Source organism: Macrotis lagotis, chromosome 8 (assembly GCF_037893015.1).
Source record: "Macrotis lagotis isolate mMagLag1 chromosome 8, bilby.v1.9.chrom.fasta, whole genome shotgun sequence".
NCBI lineage: Eukaryota > Metazoa > Chordata > Mammalia > Peramelemorphia > Peramelidae > Macrotis > Macrotis lagotis.
In genome coordinates, this window is record NC_133665.1 from 48,148,573 (window position 1) to 48,163,562 (window position 14,990).

Sequence of the window (14,990 nt, forward strand, 5' to 3'; positions counted from 1 at the left end):
CATTCCCCAATTGATGGACATTCACTCAATTTCCAATTCTTTGCTTACCACAAACAGGGTTGCTATGAATATTTTTGTGCAAGTGATGGAGAACACTGATTTGGACTCAGGAAATCTACTTCAAATCCTGGCTTTGCTACTTTCACCTCTAAGACTTTGAGCCAGTCATTTCATCTCTTGGGTTTTGAGTTCCTCAGCTATAAATGGACACTTCTGTCAAAGCCACCCCCTTGATTTTCTCTCACTTTCAGTACCTACCTTTACATTGCCTTTCACATCTGTCTTCTTTCCATATTTACTATCACTATCTCAACTTAAGCCTTTAAAGAGCCTTTTCATTTGTACCTTCTAATTTACCTTTTTTCCTTTCAGTCTCCCCTCATTCCAATTCATCCTCCACATAGATACAAAGATTATCATCCAGAGACACAGGTCTGAGCATATCACGCCCCAACATCTTACAGATTAGGATAAAAAATTTTATTGCCTGGGGTTAAGTTTTTCAGTCTACTCCAAATCTAACTTTATAACCTTATTTTTCATTATTCACCTTCCAACATAATTTCTTCTAGGCCAAACTACATTACTAGCAGTTTCCTGAACTTAACATTTTCATATCTTGACTCTATATATTTGTACAAGCTACCCCACTTATCAGGGATATCCCTTCTTGTCTATATCTCTTAGAATCTGTCTCCTTCCAAGGCAGCATCAGTGCTAGCTGCATCATTTGTAAAGCCACCTTTGACTTCCACTTCCCACCAGGTGATCTGACTATAGCTTCTATGCTCTTGTGTCTTGTCACACTGCCCACATCCTTCCTCCCACAGATTATATTAAATATCATTTTCTAATTGTTTTTGAGTCTGACTGGATAAAACTAGTCATATGAATAGGATGTAAAGCTGGGTCACCATGGAAAATATCTGGACTTCCTAAGGGAAAGACATACCCACTTTTACTGATTCTTAAGTTTGATATACTCCAATCCAAAAGACCTACAATCTGATAGGGAAAGCTGACAGATCAAAAGCTTACCTTGGTATGTGTGTCTATGTTTATACTTGGTAAGGGTCTGTCCTGACTAAAAATTCCTGAATCTGTGTAAACTCAACTCTGAGGACCCTCAAGTGTTACTTTCCAAGTCTGATTAATGGATACAACCCATGAGCATGTATATTATAATTATGGTTGCACATGTGTGTAAGCTTTTCATTTGAATCTATTTTTGTTTCTTCTCTTGTCTATCTGACCTGCCAAGTTTATAGTGAATCTCTGCATAGCCTCCTTCCTACATAGCCTCCTATCTTCAAGATTCTGCCTGCCTAAACTCCCTTTTTCCCAACCACTATCCTGAATCCAATGGAGATCAGAGACAATGGCTTGTCCCAATCATGGCCTCTCATTCTCTGCCATTAGCACAAGTAGCTCCTAAAGCTACTAGAGGAATGGGTTTTGACGTGCTTCTTATATAATGTAGGTGGATTAGAACCTGCACTTTTGATCCTTTGTCCTCATAACTTCTCTAGGTCTTCTTTAATTGGGCACTCTATTAAATTCTACAGAATTCTAGCTGAATTAGCAAAGATGACACATGATGGAAATAGCCATCATTGTATAGGATATGAGAAGGCACATAGAAAATGCAGCTGGGTCCCCTATTAATAAGAATAATGAATGAATACTGTGAAGTAGTAGTTGGATTATTCAGCTTGTAACTTCATATTTTAATTGGGTTGGAACCAAGTGAAAATATTTTATATAATTATAACATTGAATAGTACAGATTCAAATATAATCAACCACTTTATAGGATTCATCATTTGTAATCATCAGGACCTAGCTGTCCATTTTAGTGGATTTGGTTCAGCTATTTTGGAAAGTAATTTGGAATTATGAAGCAGCTAAAATTTCCCCTCTATTCAATCCAGAAAAATGATAATTAGCATATTCCTCAAAGAGGTCAAAGTTAGAAAGGTCTCATCAATGACAAAATAGTCACTGCCAAACTTTATGTGGAAGTAAAGAACTAGAAACAAATCAAGTGGAAATGGGATGAAAAGTTTTGGGTACATGAATATTTTTTCTGGATAAGGAAAAAATAAGCATTAACAATTCACAGAAACATAAAAACTGTATAAACTGAAACAATTAAGTAAAAAGAATCAAAATATGAAGCTAATTTACAAAAATGAAAATGGAAAGAATGGGATGCAATTATAAATGCCTTGCTTGGCTCTAGAGAAGAGCTGAGAAAATGTATTTCCTTATCTTTATTGACTGGTTGTGAAATATTGCATCTATTGTCAAGTGTTTTGCTGAATGATTTTTTTTTCACTTATTGTTATAGGAATGACATGGGGAGCAGAGGAGGGTTATTTGAAAATGTCATATTTATAAAAGGGTCAATAAAAATAATTTTTAAAAACTCAGACGGGCTTCAAAGAATGTCCAGCAACTAAATCACATTATATCAGAGTTGCAAGGGACCTCAGAGGCCATCAAGTTCAGCCTATATCTAAAAATAGAATCTTCACTAAAATATACCTGATAAATGATCATCCAATGTTTACTTAAAAAGGGTAACTCACTATTTTCCAAGGTGGCCCATCCATTTTTGGACAGCTAATTATGACAGCTAACAAAACACTTTACATATATTATCACAATTTTACTAAGTATTGATATATCTTGGTTTTTTTAATATCTTCAGAATTTCTCCTAGGATCCAGTTAGTCATCCCATGTAACAAACACTATTTTTTCCAAGGAAAATAGATAAAATGAACAATATATATATATATATAGGAATATAAATGTATGTAGTTAACTGGACTAGTGAACCTCCAGCTTCTACAATGGAATGGGGTGGTGATGTCTTCTCATTTCTATTCTTTATGCCTATTATTTGTAATTTTGCAATATTCTCTTTTGATTTTTTTTGTTCTTTCCTCATATAGTTAATAGAATTATGCTGTTTCCTTGATTCATTCAGCTAAAGAACATGTAAATCTTTGGGTTTTTTTTGCAAGGCAATGAGATTAAGTGACTTGCCCAAGGCCACACAGCTAGGTAATTATTAAGTGTCTGAGGGCAGATTTAAACTCAGGTACTCCTGACTCCAGGCCAGCTGCTCTATCCACTATGCTACCCAGCTACCCCCAGAACATGTAAATCTTTATGTTCTTCTGTATATTCATCGTATTTGTCATTTCTTAAGCACAGAAAGAGCCTATTTGTTATCAAATGTGATCTTTATAATCTTGTGAACAGGTTTATTATTAAATTCAAGTGGAAAGATATTAAAAGGCTTTCTATCAAGTAGGTTGAAAGATTCTACAGTAGATTTGAAACTCAGGTCTTCTGACTCCATGTCTTAACACTAGTTCTTAGGAAGATCTTTCTATTGAGCCTAAATCTGTCTCTCTTCCTTCTATTTTCTGAGGCCAAAGAGAATTACCTTCTGTTTATTTACACATTGTATCCTCATTATATATGGCTGGGTTTTTTTTTTTGTTTGTTTTTGTTTCTGTAGAATTCAGTGCCTTACATGAGGAATTTAATAAAAGTTTGTTGAATTGAGAATTTTAGACTAATTTGTTGAAAAGCCCAGTTCTAAATCTTCTAACTTAGGACATGTCTCATCTCATCTGTGAAGCCTTTTGCAAGGTGAAAAACCTCCTTCAATGGACTTTCATAGAACATAGTTTATAGCTTTCCTTAGTGTTTATATTGTTCTACTTTGTTTTGTGATTGTATGAAGTTCCTTCTCTAGTAAATTGTAAGTTCATGTTCTTTTTTATTGTTTATTTTTTATTAAATATTTTATTTATTTTGAGTTTTACAATTTTTCCCCTAATCTTACTTCCCTCCCCCCACCCCCACAGAAGGCAGTTTGTCAGTCTTTAACATTGTTTCCATGGTAAACATTGATACAAATTGAGTGTGATGAGAGCGAAATGATATCCTTAAGGAAGAAACAAAGTTTAAGGGAGAACAAGATCAGACAATAGGATATCAGGTTTTTTTTTTTTTTCTAAATTAAAGGTAATAGTCCTTGTTCTTTGTTCAAACTCCACAGTTCTTTCTCTGGATACAGATGGTATTCTCCATTGCAGACAGTCCCAAATTGTCCCTGATTGTTGCACTGATGGAATGAGTGAGTCTATCAAAGTTGACCATTGCCCCCATGTTGCTGTTTGGGTGTACAGTGTTTTTCTGGTTCTGCTCATCTCATTCAGCATCAGTTCATGTAAATCCCTCCAGGCTTCCCTGAATTCCTATACCTTCTGGTTTCTAATAGAACAATAGTGTTCCATACATATACCACGGTTTGCTAAGCCATCCCCCAATTGAAGGACATTTACTTGATTTCCAATTCTTTGCCACACAAACAGGGCTGCTATGAATATTTTTTGTACAAGTGATGTTTTTACCCTTTTTTCATCATCTCTTCAGGGTATAGACCAAAGAGTGGTATGCTGGATCAAAGGGTATGCACATTTTTTTTTACAAATAATGTTTTTTATACATTAATACAATATTCTTGTTTAAGAGTAAATAAAATATCCCCTTCCCCCCCAAAAATATAGACTCGCTTGAGCGATAAAGGGGAGAGAAAAAAATTAAAATAAAAAAATAATAGCAATAATTGTAGGTATGGCCAGGTGGTATAATGGACAGAGCACCAGCCCTGGAGCCCAGGAGCACCCGAGCCCACATCCGGCTCCATACACCCAACAATCACCCAGCCATGTGAGATGCAAGCCACCCCAACCCCACTGCCCTGCAAAAACCAAAAAAAAGGGGGGGGAAGACCCAAAATAAAATGAAATAGTAATAATAGTAGGGGTAGCTGCGTGGTGGACAGAGCATTGGCCCTTGAGCCAGGACCACCCAGGTCCAAATCTGGCCTCAGACACTCAACAATCACCCTGCTATGCAGCCCCAGGCAGGCCACCCAGCCCCATTTGCCCTGCACCCCCCCCCCCAATAATAATAAGAATTGTGCTTCAGTCTGTGTTCCAACACCACCAACTCTGTCGCAAGTGGATCACATTCTTTATGATAAGTCCGTTACAAAAGCTACTTCCATATTTTTCCAACGTTGCCATTGCTGATCGCAACTCCCTCCTTTCTTATTTCTCCACTACCATGTACTGTATTTTCTCTCTCCTTTCACTCTGACTCTGCTGTAGGGTAGCTGAGTGGTGCAGCAGACAGATCCCTGGTCCTGGGGCCGAGAAGGCCTGAGCCCCCATACCACCCCTTAGACCCAGCATCCACCTGGCCCTATGGTCCCGGACAGGCCATACAATCCCAGCCCCTTGCAAGAAGTAAAAAAGAAAATGTGTTATATCTGACCACTATCCCCCCATGGTCCATTCTCTCCTCCATCACTCACTTCCCCCTGCCCCCCCCCTTACTACAGATGTCTATATCCCATTGAGTATATATGCTGTTTCCTCTCCTAGCCACCTTTAATGAGAGCAAAGATTTCCTCATTCCCCCTTGTCTTCCCCCCTTCCATATCATTGTAATAAGTGTAATAAAGAAAAATCTTATTATATGAAATATCTTGGCCTATTTCCCCTCTCCTTTTTCTTTCTCCCATTACATTTCCCTTTTTTTCTATTGACTCCATTTTTATGCCATATTTTATCTTCAAATTCAGCTTTCTCCTGTGCTTCAACTATAAAAGCTCCTTCTACCTACTCTATTAACTGAGAAGGTTCATATGAGTATTATCAGTGTCATTTTTTTATGCAGGAATACATGCAGTTCATCATCATTAAGTCCCTCATATTTCCCCCCTCTCCTTCAATCTCTGTGCATCACCTGAGTCCTGTATCTGAAGATCAAACCTTCTGTTCAGCTCTGGCCATTCCAACAGGAACATTTGAAATTTCCCTGGTTCATTGAAAATCCATCTTTTTCCCTGGAAGAGGACATTCAGCCTTGCTGGGTAGTTCATTCTTGGTTGCATTCTAAGCTCTTTTGCCTTCTGGTATATTATATTCCAAGCCCTATGAGCTTTTAATGTAGCTGCTGCTAAGTCCTGTGTGATCCTGACTGTAGCTCCATGATATTTGAATTGTGTCCTTCTGGCTGCTTGTAATATTTTCTCTTTGACTTGGGAGTTCTGGAATTTGGCTATAATATTCCTAGGGTTTGGTTTTTTGGGATCTCTTTCTTGGGGGGATCAGTGTATTCTCTCCATTTCTATTTTGCCCTCTGCTTCTAGGATGTCAGGGCAATTTTCCTGTAGTAATTCTTTGAAGATGATGTCAAGGCTCTTTTCCTGATCATGACTTTCAGGTATTCCAATAATTTTTAAATTATCTTTCCTTAGTCTGTTTTCCATATCAGTTGTTTTTTTTCAATGACATATTTCACATTTTCTTCTAATCTTTCATTTTTTTTGGTTTTGAAGTATTGAGTCCTGATTTTTAGTAAATTCATCAATCTGCCTGAGTTCTATTCTTTGTCTGAAGGATTTGTTTTCCTCAGAGAGCTTTCCTACCTCTTTTTTCATCTGGCCCATTCTGCTTTTTAAAGCATTTTTCTCCTGTTTTATCCATTTGACCTAAGCTGGTTTTTAGCATGCTATTTTCTTCAGCATTTTTTTGGATCTCCTTGACTAAGCTGCTGACTTCATTTTCATGTTTTTCCTGCATCTCTCTCATTTCTTTTCCCAGTTTTTCTTCTCCCTCATTTGATTTTCAAAGGTTTTTTTGAGCTCTGTCATAGCCTGAGCCCAATTTCTGTTTTTCTTGGTGTCTTTAGATGCAGGGGCTTGTGTTTCCTCATCTTCAGACTAAGTATATTGATCCTTCTTGGGATCATAGATAATGTATTTCTCAATGGTGTTCCTTTTTTTTCTCTGCTTGCTCATTTTCCCAGCTTAAGCCTGTTTGGGGGGGGGGTGCTTCCTGAGCTTTTGGGACACTCCCACAAGGGTCTCAGTGTGTGAGGCTCTGTCCTCCCTCCTGGTCTGTGAATGACCATATGCGCCTCCCTCTGCAACAGGGCTGAGGTGGTGGGGCCCCTGCTGTTCTATGGGGGGGTCTAGACTGGGATCAGGATCTGAATGTGTTCAGAGCCCCAGAGTCCTCTTCCAGGGGCAGAGCTCTGCAGTCTCTCTTCACTCTCCTCCCTAGGTTCAATGGGCTCATGCCCTGGGAGCTCCTGCTTAACCCGCTCCCCCTGCTTATGTTTCCTGGATCAGGACTGCCTTGGCTAGGCTGCTATGTGCCCTGAGGGCTGGACTTCACGTGCTCGCTCTGGCAGAGGTCCCCCTGTGCCTGGTGCTCCCCGGGGCGTAGCTCAGGAAACTCCCTTGCTGCTGTGAGCCCTGGCTCCTAGCACCCTGGGGTTGCCTCCAGGAGGCTGAAGTTCTTTTGCTCTGGTGGGCCGCCCCTCTAACCCCAGGTAGCAGAGCCTTTCTGCTCTTTTCCAGGTTACCTTGAGTAGGAGAACTGCCTCACTGGGTCCCTCTGTGGATTCTGTCTCTCAAAAATTTAGTTAGAGTCCTTAGTTTTGAAGATTTATGAGAAGATTTATGAGAGAGTGCCTAAGACACGATCCTCTCTTGTCACCATCTTGGCTCTGCCCCATAAGTCCATGTTCTTATGATCTTTGTCTGACCTTTAATACCAAGCAGAAAAAATGATTGAGGGGGCGGCTAGGTGGCATAGTGGACAAAGCACTAGCCTTGGAGTCAGGAGTACCTGGGTTCAAATCTGGTCTCAGACACTTAATAATTACCTAGCTGTGTGGCCTTGGGCAAACCACTTACCCCATTTGCCTTGCAAAAACCTAAAAAAAAATGATTGAATTGAATGTTATCTAAAATTTGACAGCCCTTATAAAAAGAATTTCAAATGCTTTACCCCAATGGAAAGTAATTTACATGCACATATATGTCCCCCTTTTTTTGTAATTTTTTATTTTGCTAGCAACAGTATATGATTCATTGGATCCTTAATGCTTCCTTGATCTGGAGATGTCTGTATGGTCTTGTAGAGTATCTAAATGTAGGCTAATCCAAGGGAAGGGTCAAAATGAACAGTGTCAAGAAGGACTCAGCACTTTAAGAGAAAAACGGGGATCTCATATTTGCTCCAAATGACTGTTCCATTGGAAACTCACAATTGCAGATCAAGTTAATTGGACAATTTGAGTGCATGACTGCTACTTCTTCTATCATAGATAAAAAAAATGCATTTGGTACCCATGTTTTTTTTCTTTTTGTGAGATTTAGTTCTCCAAAGACACAGAGAGGGTAGAAGAGTCCTCAGTTCAAGTCCTTGAGAAATTCATTTAAGGAGCAGTGATATTTGGGTTGTGCATTTCTCAGATTGTAGATTCTGACTCCTCTCTCTTTAGTCTACCCTTTTAATTGGTTTTCCCCCATCTTTCCTCAACCTAACCCACCCCTACTGACAAAAATCCAAAGGATCTATGGGTATGAACTCCTGGATATTGCCATCCTGCATAGAGTAAGAGTAAGTCTCTAAGGAAGAGTCATTTGAGGTTTGACTGAAACCATGAAATACAAAACCCTATTATCCTGGTTATTTTCTTGTTATAAGTTCTGATAGTTTCCTGAAAAACCATTTAAGAAACTCCATGAGTTGGTAGAAACCAAGCAATTTTCTCCAAGTGGGGAATAGATCTGAGGACCATGTTAGGTTAGTTAGTACTCTGGACTTAGAAGTCCTGATTTTAATCAAGTTCTGCCACCTGGGCTCACTCTTTAACATCCTGAGGCTCAAGCTGCTTCTGCCAACCTGATAGGGGTGTTCTAAGACTCAGATGAGATGTTGTATGTAAAGTTAATTTGGAACTTATGAAGCACTATACAAGAGGATGAAAACAAAATGGAATTCAGTGAAGAGGGAAGACTTTTTTGTCAAAGAACATTATTTCAAGATACATTATTGTGTTAGATGATAAAGATTTCTGTGTTTGTAAAATGATATAATCAACCTCTCAATTTTCCCACTTTTGAAATATAATTAAAAATTCATTCTTAAGTATATGTTTACCACCAATGGGGTTTAAACATTATCAATAAATGTAGCATTTAGAAATAGAATGTAGAAATGTGTTTTTGATCCTTGAAATTCAGATCAGACTTAGCATTCATGCCTTATAGCCCTTATTAAATTGAAAGCTTCCTGAGGGAAGGGACTGTGTCCTATTTGTCCTTATATCTTCCTCAGCACCTAATAAAATGTTCTTCAGTCTTCAACAGTAAGCTTTTTTTTAATTAATTTTTTTTTGGTTTTTTTGCAAGGCAAATAGGGTTAAGTGACTTGCCGAAGGTCACACAGCTAGGTAATTACTAAGTGTCTGAGGCTGGATTTAAACTCAGATACTCCTGACTCCAGGGCTGGAGCTCTATCCATTGTGCCACCTATCCACCCCTCAGTAGTAAGCTTTTAATAAATATTTGATAAATAAAAAAGGTAAAAGGATAATGGAAATGTATTTCCTTTAGGCACAGTACTAAAAAATCAGGATGTATTTCTGTCGGTATCTTGATTTGCCTCTGTCACTTCACTTAAATAGATGCTAAACTGTCCAGAAGAAGACTTTGACACAACTTCCTGAGTTAGCTGCAGCAAGCTGTCTGTTTACATGTTATCTCTTTGATACTCATAATATTTTTCTGAAGTAAATGTTATTGGTATTCTCATTTCATAGATGAGCTTAAGTAATGTGCCCAAGATCAGAGAATTGTTTGAGGCAGGATTCATAATCAGGTCTTACTGATTCCAAGTTCAACCTTATGACATCTAGCTACTACAAATCTACCCAGACCCCACTTTGTACATGACTATTAATTTGAAATGCTTATTTTGATTGACTAGTTGTTTCTTGGATTGAAAAAGATTTGCATTCAAGTTGAAATTAGCAATAATTGCTTAGGAAATTTTCATATCCCTCTCCCTGCATTCCCTATATCAGAATCAAAGTCCTATTCTCTGTCTGGCCTCTTCTTTTTTTTTTAATTTTTTTTTGTCTCTTCTTTAGTTTCACTGGAACACATCTTCCAATCTTTCCCAAAACAAATGTCATGGAATCAAGAAGACAGTATTTTGTTTGGGTCCATGAAGCCATGAATGTCTATTATCTCATTTGCTTTTCCATTTAAGTATGTAATAAATTTGAACTTTAGAAGCTGTTCTACTTATCTGTGCTTCCTTCTGGCACTAAGAGTTTCCAAAGCACAGACTAAGAAGGACTTGACTTGAGAAGTGGTCACATTAGAATAGGACACATTCACAGGATTCCAGATTTCAGGTTTCTCAGACTTTATGTATGAGGTTACAGATCACTGACCTTTTTTGGTGCCTGTGATATGTCACTGATTTCCCAATAAGACCCAATGTTAATACATCCAGTGTCAATGGTGACCCAACTCATGTTACCTCTTTCATTCGCTTCAATTGAAAGTGATGTCACATCTAATCTTATAGCCCTTTACGCTCGTCTTATCATCTTATTTTTTTTTTGTTATACTTACTATACAACATGGAATTGGGAGTGGGAAATATCTAGGCTCCTTGTCTCTATATTTAGGGGTGAGAGTGGAGGGCTTTGGAACTCCGCTCCCTCTTCAGCCTCTACCTTCGCATCGAATCTCCAGCTTCCTCCAAGGTTGTGCTCGTTCGAGGCTTTAACTGATAGTAGGATTATGGAATTAACGGCCTCAGGTGGCTCCACAGAGGCTCAGTGACCCCCAGGATCACACAGCTTATATCTCATCTTGCAGACGTTCCACTATATCATGCCTGTCTTATTTCCCGCTCTGGTGGGCCCAGAATTAAGCAAATCTGTTTTTGTCTATAGTTGTATTACCGGTGGAGCGGAAGCTCGCCGAGGGCCAGGAATGGGCTTTTTGGGGTCTTTGAGCTTCACGAGGGCTCAGCTAACGGAACGGGGTTGGAAGTCATCGGACCAGACTGGGGATCCCGGGGATGTGGCCTCGGCCGCCTCTTCCGGAGAAGAGTCCCCCACGCCCAGCCCAACAGCCGCCCGGCACGCGAGGGCGGCGGCCTCGAGCAGCCTCCGCACGTGACCCTCTTCCCTTTTCTCCGCCCGTCCCCCCTCCCCGCCATTCAACGTACAGCGGGGAGGGGCCTAACGGGGCGGGTGGATAACGATTGGTAGGAAGGCCCGGCCTCGAGGCCGGTACGGAAGAAGAGGCCGGGGGGGCGTGGCCCGGGGAGCGAAGGAGCCGGGGATTGGCCGAGAGGAGGGCGAGGGCGTGCCGGCGGGAGCCGGGGATTGGCCGAGGGGAGGGCGAGGGCGTGCCCGGGGGCGGTGCGCGGCGGGGTCCGGGGGAGGGCGCCGCGGCTCTGGAGTGGCCGCCCCTGCCGCCTCCGCCGAAGCTCGCGCTGCACCTGAGAGTCGGCTCCGCTGCAGCCTCCCCCGCGCTATGAACCGCTTCAAGGTGTCCAAATTCCGGCTCACCGAGGCCCGGCCTCCTCGAAGGGAGGTGAGTGCCCTCGCTCCGGAGGAAGGCGCGCGGCAGGGCGGGAGAGCCTGGGCGGAGGGCCGCGGGGGCACCCGGCAGCACCCTGGGAGGCTCCCCTTCGCCCGGAGTCCAGCCGTCCGGGCACCAGCTGCAGCCCGACCCGCGTTGCCCGGTGTCCCCTCTCTGAAGCGAGGAGGAGAGGGCACTTGGACAGCCCCCGGCCGCGAGCCGGGCTTGGGGGAGGGGGCAGCGGTCCTGATGGGGGACCTGGGTCATCCGTCCCTGCCGGCCGGCCCCGCGCGCTTTGACTCCTTTTTTTTTTAATTAAAGATTTTATTTATTTTCAGTTTTACATTTTTTCGCCTAACCGCGCTTCTCCCCCACCCCCTCCACGGAAGGCAGTCAGTCTTCCATGGCACACATGGGTCCAAGTTGAGTGTGGGGAGCCAGGTCGCACGCAGGCGTGGACTCCGGCCCCCGGCCCGGGCATCCCTTCGGGAGCCAGAAGGGGCGAGGCCCCGCCGCGGGGCTCCAGAGGCGGCAGGAGGCGCCTTTCTCTCCCCTTCCCCCACCCCGGGCTTCCGCTTCTGCTTCCTCAGTGTAGACCGCGGTGTTTTGCTTAGCTTCCTATCCTCCTGCCCCCTTCCTCAACTTTGCTCCTGTGCAGCGAGAAGCACAAGTGTAGGGATTTGGTGTGTTTGCTATCTGGTTCTCTTCTGTGAAGCGCTGATGCCTCTGTATCTGGGTCGTTGCCAGGGGTCGGGCTTCCCAGCTTTCCCCTTGACTTTTATTTTTAAGAGTTTTTCTTTGCAAGGCAAATGGAGTGAAGTGGCTTGCCCAAGGCCACACAGCTAGGTAATTATTAAGTGTCTGAGGCCGGATTTGAACTCAGGTACTCCTGACTCCAGGGCCGGTGCTCTATCCACTGTGCCACCTAGCCGCCCCTCTTTCTCTTTTTTTAAAAAAGATTTTATTTATTTTGAGTTTTACAATTTTTCCCCTATCTTACTTCCCTCCCCCCCACCCCCCACAGAAGGCAATTTGTCTTTACACTGTTTCCATGGTATACAGTGATACAAATTGAGTGTGATGAGAGAGAAATCATTTCCTTAAGGAAGAAACATAAAGTAGAAGAGATAGCAAGATCAGACAGTAAATTTTTTTTTCTAAGTCCTTGGTCTTTGTTCAAACTCCACAATTCTTTCTCTGGATACAGATGGTATTCTCCATTGCAGACAGCCCCAAATTGTCCCTGATTGTTGTACTTAGAGTTGGCACAACCTCTTCCCTGGCTTAGAGGTTTTTCGGCCTAACTATGTCTCTCTCTCCTCTCCCATAGCGAAAGCTTTTTCCTCAACATTAGGAAGACGATGGGGAGGGAATTTTTATTGCTGTCTCTAGAGTCTTGAACAGAGAAATTGCTGACCTCAGGTGTTCTGTTTGCCATCTCAGCAGCATTAAGAAGATTTTGTTCTGAAGACCTGGTTACTCTTGGGAAATATGAGTTTTTTTCCTTTCTGCTATGCCTAATTCACAAAGATATTGTTGTTTCATTCTCCAGTACAGTGCTTATGCCTTGGAAGGAAATATAACCAGGTCCAAATGAGTCCAAATAAGGAATTCTCTGGAGCTGTCAAATTATTTTAACTTTTTTTTTTAAGGTTTTTTTTTGGAAGGCAATGGGGTTAAGTGGCTTGCCCAAGGCCACACAGCTAGGTAATTATTACGTGTCTGAGGCTAGATTTGAACTTAGGTACTCCTGACTCCAGGGCCAGTGCTCTATCCACTGCACCACCTAGCCGCCCCTATTTTAACTTTCAACGTATATTTTCAGTGGACTGAAACCATACTTAATTATTATTTTGAATAGTATGAATTCAAATACATGCAACCTCTTTAAAAAGATTCATTAATTGCCCTAATCAGGATCTAGCTGGATATGATCACAGGAGAAGGTGCCATTTTGTAAAAATTAAAAAAGAGCAATAATCAGTGGACAGTTGAATCAGTTGAATAGAGTGAAGAGATTGAATTTGATCTACATCATAGGAGGGGCCATGGCAGATTTTGAGCTGAAAGGTACATTAAAAGTCATCTGGTCCAGTGTCCTCATTTTATAGATGAGGAAACTGTGGCTCAGAGAGGTTAAGTGATTTTTTCCAAGGTTACACAGTGATGACATTTATATTTGAAATCAGATCCTCTGACTACAAATCTGGGACTTTTTTCACTGTACCATGCTGTCTCAAGGAAAATATCATATCAACATGATAAATGCATTAACATATTTACAGAATACTATATTAATGAACTAGGAAGGACAAATTTTATTTGTTTTTTCTGTTTGTTTTTTTAGTTTTTACAAGACAATGGGGTTAAGTGGCTTGCCCAAGGCCACACAGCTTGGTAATTATTAAGTGTCTGAGGCCAGATTTGAACTCAGGTACTCCTGACTCCCAAGGCCAGTGCTCTATCCACTGTGCCACCTAGCTACCCCAAAGGACAAATTTTGAAGGGGAAATGACAATCTTTGCCCTTAAAGAACTTTTAATTTATTAAAGGGATCTCACATATACATATGGTTATAATAGAAATCATAAGATCATAGACATTCTGAGACAACAATACAGGTCAGAGATATTGAGGATATTTATTCAAGGATATTATTATATAAGTGAATGTAAAAGATGTGAAATTTGCATTGAATTTGGATAATTAGGTGACTTGTGGTGTTATCAGAAGAAATAAGGGAGTTAAAAGGAGAGGCAGGTTTAGGGTGAAAATTTGAATTCAGTTTTGGATAATGGCATGGCAGGACACAGATAACTAGCATAACATGGTAGAGATCTACTTGACAGAGAAGACTCAGGCCATCTGTCCTGAACCCCCTCACTTTCATCTCCACATTTTTTTTGGAGGAGTTTTTTGCAGTAAGGTTAAATGACTTGCCCAAGTCAACATTTCTTTATCTTTATTCTTAAACTCTCCTCTTTTCCTCTAGTCTCAGGAGATGTCTTCTTTTCAAGATTAAGCCTTCTCCTTGTGTCCTTGATTCTTTCCTCTTTGAATCTTCTCTGAGACCTTGTTCCAACAGTCATTCCCTCATCTTTCATCTCCAAACTTTCCTTTTCTGTTGGTTCTTTATCCTCTGCCTGTAAACTTTTATAGGTCTTTCTTATCCTAAAAGAAAAAACAAAACAAAACAATATCTGATCTTCACTTAAACTTGCTACCCTCCCTCTCATCCTTACCTTCTCTACCCTGTCACTGTTGAGGCTAGGGAAAAAAACAGACTACCTCTACTTCTTCACCACACTCTCGTAATCCTTACCACAAAACTGCTTTCTCAAAGATCTAGGAAACATTAAATCCAGTGACCTTTTTTCAGCCTTCTTGATCTAGCTGTGGCATTTATAACTGCTGATTGCCCCCTTCTTGGTATTCTCTTCTCTCTAACTTTTTATATGACACTGCTCTCTCCTGGGTTTTCTCTTTCTTTTTCT

General features: G+C 41.2%; 1 protein-coding gene across 1 annotated transcript in view; it reads left to right on the top strand.

Moving 5' to 3' along the window:
* The first annotated feature begins 11,351 nt into the window (after positions 1-11,351).
* CORO7 (coronin 7) overlaps positions 11,352-14,990 on the top strand; it is a 141,560-nt gene continuing 137,921 nt past the window's right edge. Inside the window, exon 1 of the mRNA XM_074196844.1 lies at positions 11,352-11,508. Within this exon, the coding sequence (XP_074052945.1) occupies positions 11,449-11,508 (60 nt within the window). The 5' untranslated portion in view covers positions 11,352-11,448. The remainder of the gene's footprint in view (positions 11,509-14,990) is intronic.